Source organism: Dendropsophus ebraccatus, chromosome 7 (assembly GCF_027789765.1).
Source record: "Dendropsophus ebraccatus isolate aDenEbr1 chromosome 7, aDenEbr1.pat, whole genome shotgun sequence".
NCBI classification, from domain to species: Eukaryota; Metazoa; Chordata; class Amphibia; order Anura; family Hylidae; genus Dendropsophus; species Dendropsophus ebraccatus.
The window spans coordinates 149,343,984-149,357,323 of record NC_091460.1 but is presented as its reverse complement, the minus strand read 5'-3'; the positions used below and the strand labels follow the sequence as shown (position 1 = coordinate 149,357,323).

General features: G+C 51.7%; 1 protein-coding gene across 1 annotated transcript in view; it reads right to left on the bottom strand.

The window, feature by feature from the left end:
* Nucleotides 1–13,340, bottom strand: part of LOC138797917 (uncharacterized) — a 199,809-nt gene that overhangs the window by 80,778 nt on the left and 105,691 nt on the right. Inside the window, exon 14 of the mRNA XM_069978720.1 lies at nucleotides 11,339–11,438. Coding sequence (XP_069834821.1) covers nucleotides 11,339–11,438 — 100 coding nt within the window. The remainder of the gene's footprint in view (nucleotides 1–11,338; nucleotides 11,439–13,340) is intronic.

Sequence of the window (13,340 nt, the reverse complement as noted above, 5' to 3'; positions counted from 1 at the left end):
GCGTCTGTCTATAGCCCCGGTGAGGGTGCACAGGAGAGGAGGTCTGCGTCTGTCTATAGCCCCGGTGAGGGTGCACAGGAGAGGAGGTCTGCGTCTGTCTATAGCCCTGGTGAGGGTGCACAGGAGAGGAGGTCTGCGTCTGTCTATAGCCCCGGTGTGGGTGCACAGGAGAGGAGGTCTGCGTCTGTCTATAGCCCCGGTGAGGGTGCACAGGAGAGGAGGTCTGCGTCTGTCTATAGCCCCGGTGAGGGTGCACAGGAGAGGAGGTCTGCGTCTGTCTATAGCCCCGGTGAGGGTGCACAGGAGAGGAGGTCTGCGTCTGTCTATAGCCCCGGTGAGGGTGCACAGGAGAGGAGGTCTGCGTCTGTCTATAGCCCCGGTGAGGGTGCACAGGGGCGGCTGCACATTGCTGGAGAGCGGCGCCTCAGTCTCACTGTATCAGGGGAGGGAATCACTGTTAGACTCCGGCTGATCCTGCAGCACGGAGCGCTCTCTCTGTTCTCTTTTAGTCATTCACTTTGATGGAACCCACAGCAACACTAAGGACAAGAGTAGTGCTGTTTCTGAAAAGAATGACTATGTTTTGCTTGGGGAAACCCTCTAAATGTGTCTGTAAAGTGTAAGTGTGGGGATGTGGTCCCTTAGATACATCCTAGTGAACCCTAATGTGGGGAGTGGTCACTTAGATACACCCTAGTGATCCCTGGCGTGGGGGTGTGGTCTCTTAGATACATCCTAGTAAACCCTAACGTGGGGATGTGCTCCCTTAGATACACCCTAGTGATCCCTGACGTGGGGGTGTGGTCCCTTAGATACATCCTAGTAAACCCTAACGTGGGGATGTGCTCCCTTAGATACACCCTAGTGATCCCTGACGTGGGGGTGTGGTCCCTTAGATACATCCTAGTAAACCCTAACGTGGGGATGTGCTCCCTTAGATACACCCTAGTGATCCCTGACGTGGGGGTGTGGTCTCTTAGATACATCCTAGTGAACCGTAACATGGTCCCTTAGATACACCCTAGTGATCCCTGACGTGGGGATGTGCTCCCTTAGATACATCCTAGTGAACCGTAACATGGTCCCTTAGATACATCCTAGTGATCCCTGATGTGGGGACGTGGTCCCTTAGATACATCCTAGTGATCCCTGATGTGGGGACGTGGTCCCTTAGATACATCCTAGTAAACCCTAACATGGGGATGTGCTCCCTTAGATACACCCTAGTGAACCCTAACATGGGGATGTGCTCCCTTAGATACATCCTAGTGAACCCTAACATGGGGATGTCCTCCCTTAGATACATCCTAGTGAACCCTGGCGTGGGGATGTGCTCTCTTAGATACATCCTAGTGATCCCTGACGTGGGGATGTCCTCCCTTAGATACATCCTAGTGAACCCTGACGTGGGGATGTGGTCTCTTAGATACATCCTAGTGAACCCTAACGTGGGGATGTGGTCTCTTAGATACATCCTAGTAAACCCTGGCGTGGGGATGTGCTCCCTTAGATACATCCTAGTGATCCCTGACGTGGGGATGTGGTCTCTTAGATACATCCTAGTGATCCCTGACGTGGGGATGTGCTCCCTTAGATACATCCTAGTGATCCCTGACGTGGGGATGTGGTCTCTTAGATACATCCTAGTGAACCCTGGCGTGGGGATGTGCTCCCTTAGATACACCCTAGTGAACCCTAACATGGGGATGTCCTCCCTTAGATACATCCTAGTGATCCCTGATGTGGGGATGTGGTCTCTTAGATACACCCTAGTGAACCCTAACATGGGGATGTGGTCTCTTAGATACACCCTAGTGAACCCTAACGTGGGGATGTGCTCTCTTAGATACACCCTAGTGATCCCTGACGTGGGGATGTGCTCTCTTAGATACATCCTAGTGATCCCTGATGTGGGGATGTGGTCTCTTAGATACACCCTAGTGAACCCTAACGTGGGGATGTGGTCTCTTAGATACACCCTAGTGAACCCTAACATGGGGATGTGGTCTCTTAGATACACCCTAGTGAACCCTAACGTGGGGATGTGGTCTCTTAGATACATCCTAGTGAACCCTAACGTGGGGATGTGCTCTCTTAGATACACCCTAGTGAACCCTAACGTGGGGATGTGCTCTCTTAGATACATCCTAGTAAACCGTAACGTGGGGATGTGCTCTCTTAGATACATCCTAGTGAACCCTAACGTGGGGACGTGCTCTCTTAGATACATCCTAGTGAACCCTAACGTGGGGATGTGCTCTCTTAGATACATCCTAGTGAACCCTAACGTGGGGACGTGCTCTCTTAGATACATCCTAGTGAACCCTAACGTGGGGACGTGCTCTCTTAGATACATCCTAGTAAACCGTAACGTGGGGAAGTGCTCCCTTAGATACATCCTAGTGATCCCTGACGTGGGGATGTGGTCTCTTAGATACACCCTAGTGATCCCTGACGTGGGGATGTGGTCTCTTAGATACACCCTAGTGAACCCTGGCGTGGGGGTGTGGTCTCTTAGATACATCCTAGTGAACCGTAACATGGTCCCTTAGATACATCCTAGTGATCCCTGACGTGGGGATGTGCTCCCTTAGATACACCCTAGTGAACCCTGACGTGGGGACGTGCTCCCTTAGATACATCCTAGTGATCCCTGACGTGGGGATGTGGTCTCTTAGATACATCCTAGTGATCCCTGACGTGGGGATGTGCTCCCTTAGATACATCCTAGTGATCCCTGACGTGGGGACGTGCTCCCTTAGATACATCCTAGTGATCCCTGACGTGGGGATGTGGTCTCTTAGATACATCCTAGTGAACCCTAACATGGGGATGTGCTCCCTTAGATACATCCTAGTGAACCCTGACGTGGGGATGTGCTCCCTTAGATACATCCTAGTGAACCGTAACATGGTCCCTTAGATACATCCTAGTGATCCCTGATGTGGGGACGTGGTCCCTTAGATACATCCTAGTGAACCCTAACGTGGGGATGTGCTCTCTTAGATACATCCTAGTGAACCCTAACATGGGGATGTGCTCCCTTAGATACACCCTAGTGATCCCTAACGTGGGGATGTGGTCTCTTAGATACACCCTAGTGATCTCTGACGTGGGGATGTGCTCCCTTAGATACACCCTAGTGAACCCTAACGTGGGGATGTGCTCTCTTAGATACATCCTAGTGAACCCTAACATGGGGACGTGGTCCCTTAGATACATCCTAGTGATCCCTGACGTGGGGATGTGGTCCCTTAGATACATCCTAGTGAACCCTGACGTGGGGATGTGCTCCCTTAGATACATCCTAGTGAACCCTAACATGGGGATGTGCTCCCTTAGATACATCCTAGTGATCCCTGATGTGGGGACGTGCTCCCTTAGATACATCCTAGTGAACCCTGACGTGGGGATGTGGTCTCTTAGATACATCCTAGTGATCCCTGATGTGGGGACGTGGTCCCTTAGATACATCCTAGTGAACCCTGGCGTGGGGATGTGGTCTCTTAGATACATCCTAGTGATCCCTGACGTGGGGATGTGCTCCCTTAGATACATCCTAGTGATCCCTGACGTGGGGATGTGCTCCCTTAGATACACCCTAGTGAACCCTAACATGGGGATGTCCTCCCTTAGATACATCCTAGTGATCCCTGATGTGGGGATGTGGTCTCTTAGATACACCCTAGTGATCCCTGACGTGGGGATGTGCTCTCTTAGATACATCCTAGTGAACCCTGGCACTGTGACCGTAAGGAAAAACATAGTAAAATATTGAAGCTCGGCATTTAGTCTCTGTAAGGACCTTGGTGGGAAGACGAGATTTCCTGAGATTTCCCGAGATGCCGAGCGCGGCTTCTGTAACTGAGAAATAACAGACGCGTTTGGAGCATCCGACCACTGACTGACCACTAACCGACCTCTCTTGTGTAAATACAGCCCGGCCATCCCGGCATCTTCACAGTCCCAGCTGATTTTAAAGGTCAAGTAAAAAATATTGCTGTTAATTATACGGAGAGGAAAGATTCTGGAATCAAGTTGCAAAAAATGAAGGGATAAAAGTAAAACAACAATCAAACCATTCAAATTGTGGGATCAGGGCTAAAATCTGAGCCTGCTGCTCCATCAGACCTTCAGAAGGGGAAAGGGCTCATCCGAAGACCCCGCGGGTGATGGGTGAGGGGATATCTTCTAGGTCCACAACATGGCTGCCATCTTGAAAGCTGCCATACTGGACCATGGCCACGTTATGGGGTCTTGTAGAACTTCAAAGACGACCACAATTGTCTTAGAAATCAATTTTCCGGGAAGGTTCTCCGTGGTTCTCCGCAGCTATTTAAAGAGGTAGTTGACAAAAAAATTTCTTTCAAATCAACTGGAGCCAGAGATTTGTAATTTACTTCCATTAAAAAATCTCCAGTCTACCAGTACTTTTCAGCTGCTGTATGTCCTGCAGGAAATGGTGTATTCTCTCCAGTCTGGAGAGCAGGAGAGGTTTTCTATGGGGATTTGCTGCTGCTCTGGACAGTTCCTGACATGGACAGAGGTGGCAGCAGAGAGCACTGTGTCAGACTGGAGAGAACACACCACTTCCTGCAGGACATACAGCAGCTGATAAGTACTGGAAGACTGGAGAGAATACACCACTTCCTGCGGGACATACAGCAGCTAATAATTACTGGAAGACTGGGGACTTTTAAATAGAAATAAATTACAAATCTCCACAACTTTCTTGTACCAGTTGATGTGAAAGAAATTTTTTGGGGTGAACTATCGCTTTAACGTCTTGAAAGTGTTGTCCCTGGTGCTGAACACAGAGCTGAAGGTGCAGGATCTAATCATTATGAACCCACATGAGAATCTCTGGAGAAATGCTGTCACCCTGATGCGGTGCTGAGAAGGCCGCCCAGAACGCCTGACACCAATCATCATCTCTGGGGGTCATCTCCAACTAACTGGTCAGAGAATCCACACACACAGCACCATCAGCACACACACACACACACACACAGCACCATCAGCACACACACACACACACACACACACAGCACACACACAGCACCATCAGCACACACACACACACACACACACACAGCACCCTCAGTACACACACACACACACAGCACCATCAGCACACACACACACACACAGCACCCTCAGTACACACACACACACACACACACACACACAGCACCCTCAGTACACACACACACACACACACAGCACCATCAGCACACACACACACACACAGCACCCTCAGTACACACACACACACACACAGCACCATCAGCACACACACACACACACACACAGCACCCTCAGCACACACACACACACAGCACCATCAGCACACACACACAGCACCATCAGCACACACACACACACACAGCACCATCAGCACACACACACACACACAGCACCATCAGCACACACACACACACACAGCACCATCAGCACACACACACACACACACACACAGCACCATCAGCACACACACACACACACACACACACAGCACCATCAGCACACACACACACACACACAGCACCATCAGCACACACACACACACACACACAGCACCATCAGCACACACACACACACACACACAGCACCATCAGCACACACACACACACACAGCACCATCAGCACACACACACACACACACACACAGCACCATCAGCACACACACACACACACACACACACAGCACCATCAGCACACACACACACACACACACACACACACAGCACCATCAGCACACACACACACACACAGCACCATCAGCGCGCACACACACACACACACACACACAGCACAATCAGTACACACACACACACACACACACACACAGCACCATCAGCACACACACACACACAGCACCATCAGCACACACACACACACACACACACAGCACCATCAGCACACACACACACACACAGCACCCTCAGTACACACACACACAGCACCCTCAGTACACACACACAGCAACCTCAGTACACACACAGCACACATAGCACACACACACAGCAACCATAGCACACACACACACACAGCACCCTCAGTACACACACACACACACACAGCACCCTCAGTACACACACACACATACAGCACCCTCAGTACACACACAGCACCCTCAGCACACACACACACACACACACACACACACACACACACAGCACCCATAGCACACATTCACACAGCACCCATAGCACACACACACAGCACCCTCAGCACACACACACACACACAGCCCCCTCAGTACACACATACACACACACACACACACAGCACCCTCAGTACACACACATAGCACCCATAGAACACACACAGCACCCATAGCACACACACACACACACACACACACACAGCACCCTCAGTACACACACACACAAACACAGCACCCTCAGTACACACACACACACACACACAGCACCCTCAGTACACACACACACACACACAGCACCCTCAGCACACACACAGCACCCTCAGTACACACACACACAGCACCCTCAGTACACACACACAGCACACACACCACCCTCAGTACACACACACACACACACACACACACACAGCACCCTCAGTACACACACAGCACCCTCAGTACACACACAGCACCCTCAGCACACTCTCAGTACACACACAGCACCCTCAGTACACACACACACCGCACCCTCAGTACACACACACAGCACCCTCAGTACACACACAGCACCCTCAGTACACACACACAGCACCCTCAGTACACACACACAGCACCCTCAGCACACACACAGCACCCTCAGCACACACACAGCACCCTCAGCACACACACAGCACCCTCAGTACACACACACAGCACCCTCAGTACACACACACACAGCACCCTCAGCACACACACAGCACCCTCAGCACACACACAGCACCCTCAGCGCACACACACAGCACCCTCAGTACACACACACACAGCACCCTCAGTACACACACACAGCACACACACCACCCTCAGTACACACACACACACACACACACACACACAGCACCCTCAGTACACACACAGCACCCTCAGTACACACACAGCACCCTCAGCACACTCTCAGTACACACACAGCACCCTCAGTACACACACACCGCACCCTCAGTACACACACACAGCCCCCTCAGTACACACACACAGCACCCTCAGTACACACACAGCACCCTCAGTACACACACACAGCACCCTCAGTACACACACACACACACACACACACAGCACCCTCAGTACACACACACAGCACCCTCAGCACACACACACACACACAGCACCCATAGCACACACACAGCACCCATAGCACACACACACACACAGCACCCTCAGTACACACACACAGCACCCATAGCACACACACAGCACCCATAGCACACACACACACACACAGCACCCTCAGTACACACACACAGCACCCATAGCACACACACACACACACACAGCACCCTCAGCGCACACACACACACACACACACAGCACCCTCAGTACACACATACACACACACAGCACCCTCAGTACACACACACAGCACCCATAGCACACACACACACAGCACCCTCAGTACACACACACACACAGCACCCTCAGTATGCACACACACACACAGCACCCTCAGTACACACACACACACACACACACACACACACAGCAACCTCAGTACACACACACAGCACACATAGCACACACACACAGCACCCATAGCACACACACAGCACCCTCAGTACACTCTCAGCACACACACCGCACCCTGAGCACACACGCACAGCACCCACAGCACAAACACACAGCACCATCAGCACACACACACAGCACCATCAGCACACACACACAGCACCCTCAGTACACACACACACAGCCCCCCTCAGTACACACAAACAGGAGCCTCAGTACACACACACAGCACCCTCAGTACACACACACACACACAGCACCCTCAGTACACACACACACAGCACCCTCAGTACACACACACAGCACCCTCAGCACACACACACACACACACACACACACACAGCACCCTCAGTACACACACACAGCACCCTCAGTACACACACACACAAACAGGAGCCTCAGTACACACACAGCATCCTCAGTACACACACACACACAGCACCCTCAGTACACACACACAGCACCCTCAGTACACACACACAGCACCCTCAGTACACACACACACAGCACCCTCAGCACCCACACACAGCACCCTCAGTACACACACACAGCACTCTCAGCACCCTCAACACACACACACAGCACCCTCAGCACACACACAGCACCCTCAGCGCACACACACACACACACACACAGCACCCTCAGTACACACACAGCACCCTCAGTACACACACACAGCACCCTCAGTACACACACAGCACCCTCAGTACACACACACACACAGCACCCTCAGTACACACACACAGCACCCTCAGTACACACACACACACACACACAGCACCCTCAGTACACACACACAGCACCCTCAGTACACACACAGCACCCTCAGTACACACACACAGCACCCTCAGCACACACACACAGCACCCTCAGTACATACACACACAGCACTCTCAGCACACACACACAGCACCCTCAGTACACACACACACAGCACCCTTAGCACACACACACACACACAGCACTCTCAGCACCCTCAACACACACACACACAGCACCCTCAGCACACACACACAGCACCCTCAGCACACACACAGCACCCTCAGTACACACACAGCACCCTCAGTACACACACACAGCACCCTCAGCACACACACACACACACACACACAGCACCCTCAGTACACACACACAGCACCCTCAGTACACACACACAGCACCCTCAGTACACACACACACACACACACACACACACACACAGCACCCTCAGTACACACACACAGCACCCTCAGTACACACACACAGCACTCTCAGCGCACACACACACAGCACACTCAGTACACACACACAGCATCCTCAGTACACACACACACACACAGCAACCTCAGTACACACACACAGCACACATAGCACACACACACAGCAACCATAGCACACACACACAGCACCCTCAGTACACACACACACACACAGCACCCTCAGCACAAACACACAGCACCCAAAGCACACACAGCACCCTCAGTACACACACAGCACCCTCAGTACACACACACACACACACACACACAGCACCCTCAGTACACACACACAGCACCCTCAGCACACACACACACACACAGCACCCTCAGTACACACACACAGCACCCTCAGTACACACACACACAAACAGGAGCCTCAGTACACACACACAGCACCCTCAGTACACACACAGCACCCTCAGTACACACACACACACACACACACACAGCACCCTCAGTACACACACACAGCACCCTCAGTACACACACACAGCACCCTCAGTACACACACACAGCACTCTCAGCGCACACACACAGCACCCTCAGCGCACACACACACACAGCACCCTCAGTACACACACACACAGCACACTCAGTACACACACACAGCACCCTCAGTACACACACACACAAACAGGAGCCTCAGTACACACACACAGCACCCTCAGCGCACACACACAGCACCCTCAGCACACACACACAGCACCCTCAGCACACACACACAGCACCCTCAGCGCACACACACAGCACCCTCAGCACACACACACACAGCACCCTCAGCGCACACACACAGCACCCTCAGCGCACACACACACAGCACACTCAGTACACACACACAGCACCCTCAGTACACACACACACAAACAGGAGCCTCAGTACACACACACAGCACCCTCAGCGCACACACACAGCACCCTCAACACACACACACAGCACCCTCAGCACACACACACAGCACCCTCAGCGCACACACACAGCACCCTCAGCGCACACACACACAGCACCCTCAGTACACACACACACAGCACACTCAGTACACACACACAGCACCCTCAGTACACACACACACAAACAGGAGCCTCAGTACACACACACACAGCACCCTCAGCGCACACACACAGCACCCTCAGCGCACACACACACAGCCCCCTCAGTACACACACAGCACCCTCAGTACACACACACAGCCCCCTCAGTACACACACAGCACCCTCAGTACACACACACAGCACCCTCAGTACACACACACACACACACACAGCACCCTCAATACACACACACACACACAGCACCCTCAGTACACACACACAGCACCCTCAGTACACACACACAGCACCCTCAGTACACACACACAGCACCCTCAGTACACACACAGCACCCTCAGTACACACACAGCACCCTCAGTACACACACAGCACCCTCAGTACACACACACAGCACCCTCAGTACACACACAGTACCCTCAGTACACACACACAGCACCCTCAGTACACACACACACACACAGCACCCTCAGTACACACACAGCACCCTCAGTACACACACAGCACCCTCAGTACACACACAGCACCCTCAGTACACACACAGCACCCTCAGTACACACAGCTCACACACAGCACACCCTCAGCGCATGCACAGCACCCTCAGCCCAGGCAAAACACACTCAGCAGACACAGCACCCTTAGCGCACACGCAATTACCCCTCCAGCCATGTTACTTGTCATAGAGACATGCTACAGGTGTTCCTGATTCCCTGCAGGACTCTCTGACAGGTGTTCCTGATTCCCTGCAGGACTCTCTGACAGGTGTTCCTGATTCCCTGCAGGACTCTCTGACAGGCGTTCCTGACTTCCTGCTGCAACCTGGATGGGAACAATACCTGTACGGAATTTCAGCAGGGCTTGGAGAGTGCAATGTAATGGATCAGGGGAAGGTGATTTATCCCAGGACACAACTCTATGACACTTTCAGACAAACAGAGATTTCATGTACTGGGCCCACAGATCCACACAGTAGAGGCGTCTGCGTGCACCGCAACTACCATTTCCAGCTCTGAGGTGCTGTAGGTTTCATGGAGAGGCTCTGGTGTGGGATTTATGTAGCGGCATTGTGCGAGTGCTATAAACACCAGACATAATAAACCTCCCTCTATGTATATATATATGTGATATTTGCTGCGTGTCTGTGGCCACTAAGTGTCTGGACACTCTCAGTGAAGTTCAGTCACATGTAGATCTCGGTCTCATCCTACATACATACAGGTTTCCATCAGTCACATGTAGATCTCGGTCTCATCCTACATACATACAGGTTTCCATCAGTCATGGAATCATGGAGTCATGGAAACCTGTATGTATGTAGCATGAGACGGAGATCTACATCAGTAACACAACAGGGACAATACAAAGATATTTACCCATTCCAGTGCCTGCAGGTGCAATCTCCCTTGCAAAGATTTCTAGAGCTTTCTTCTGTTTGTGATGAACACCGAGCCAAATGACGGCTTCCCGAACAAGCTGAAATGGGTCATAGAGTGTTACTAGAAGCAGAGAAATGGAGGACACTAAAATAACAACAATTACAGCTTCTTTTGAGTAAAACATATAATAGTTAATACGTTAACAATAATAGAAGTAGTAATAATGATAATAATAGTAACAATATCAAAAGTACAAAAAATGTCTAGTGTGAACAAAGTCTCTTATACACTGTGTGTGTCAATGATCCGCACAGGTGATGTGCACTCTCAGACTCCCAGGCTGCCACTAGCCCGTACACATGCAATAATATCGGATATAAAGGTGCTGGAGTGCCGTATAAATACGTACAATACTGTTTATGATTCCTTATATTTTCAGAAATAAAGGAGAGGTAGACTCACGTTTCAGTTGCTGAATTTTATCCGTTTTATTTCAGAAATTTTCGCATGGTGAATCCATACCGGTAGCTAGTGGGCTCTCTCGGGTGTGCATAGAACGGAGTGGACGTTCCTTACTGCCGTGACGCGACGTTTCGGGGCGGACCCCTTACTCACGCATGAGGGCAGTATCCTCAGCGGACTAGAGGGCAGTATCCTCAGCGGACTAGAGGGCAGTATCCTCAGCGGACTAGAGGGCACTATCCTCAGCGGACTAGAGGGCAGTAGCAGCTGGAGCTCAGGCCAATATACTCCAGCCTTACAAGCCTTCCAGGTGGTGCTCAGCAGTGTTCAGCATACTTGGATACACAGTTCGTAGAAATGAAATTGTGGCGCTCACCATCTGCTTAAAAAACGTCTTCATTTATTCCAGTATGGTGGTGGTGTGGAGGAATACAGGCTACGGCCCTTTCCTCGCGAACACTTCCGCACTTCATCTGGCCCTGAAGTGTTCGCGTGAAACGGCCGTAGCCTGTATTCCTCCACACCACCACCATACTGGAATAAAGAGGTTTTTTAAGCAGATGGTGAGTGCCACAATTTCATTTCCACAAACGGTGTAATAATAATAATACAAGTCAATAAGGGCCCTATTCCACGGGACGATTGTCATTCAGATTATCGTTAAGTCTTTCGAATCTAAACGATAATCATTCGGGGGCCGTCTATATCCAGGTCATACCCTTCCTCCAGGGGGTCTATATCCAGGTCATACCCTTCCTCCGGGGTCTATATCCAGATGATACTCTTCCTCTGGGGTCTATATCTAGATGCTCCCCTTCCTTCGGGTTTTATATCCAGGTGCTACCCTTCCTCCAGGGTCTATATTCAGATGATACTCTTCTTCCGGGGGGGTCTATATCCAGGTGCTACCCTTCCTCCGGAGGAGGGGGGGGGGGGTGTCTATATCCAGATGCTACCCTTCCTCCGGGGTCTATATCCAGATGCTACCCTTCCTCCGGGGGGGTCTATATCCAGATGCTACCCTTCCTCCGGGGGGTCTATATCCAGATAATACTCTTCCTCCGGGGGGTCTATATCCAGATGCTACCCTTCCTCCGGGGTCTATATCCAGATAATACTCTTCCTCCGGGGGGTCTATATCCAGATGCTACCCTTCCTCCGGGGTCTATATCCAGATGCTACCCTTCCTCCGGGGCCTATATCCAGGTCATACCCTTCCTCCGGGGGGGTCTATATCCAGATGATACTCTTCCTCCGGGGGGTCTATATCCAGATGCTACCCTTCCTCCAGGGGGGGGGTCTATATCCAGGTGCTACCCTTCCTCCGGGGTCTATATCCAGATGCTACCCTTCCTCCGGGGTCTATATCCAGATGCTACCCTTCCTCCGGGGTGTATATCCAGATGCTACCCTTCCTCCGGGGTGTATATCCAGATGCTACCCTTCCTCCGGGGGGGGGGGCCTATATCCAGATGCTGCCCTTCCTCCGGGGGGGGTCTATATCCAGATGCTACCCTTCCTCCGGGGGGGGTCTATA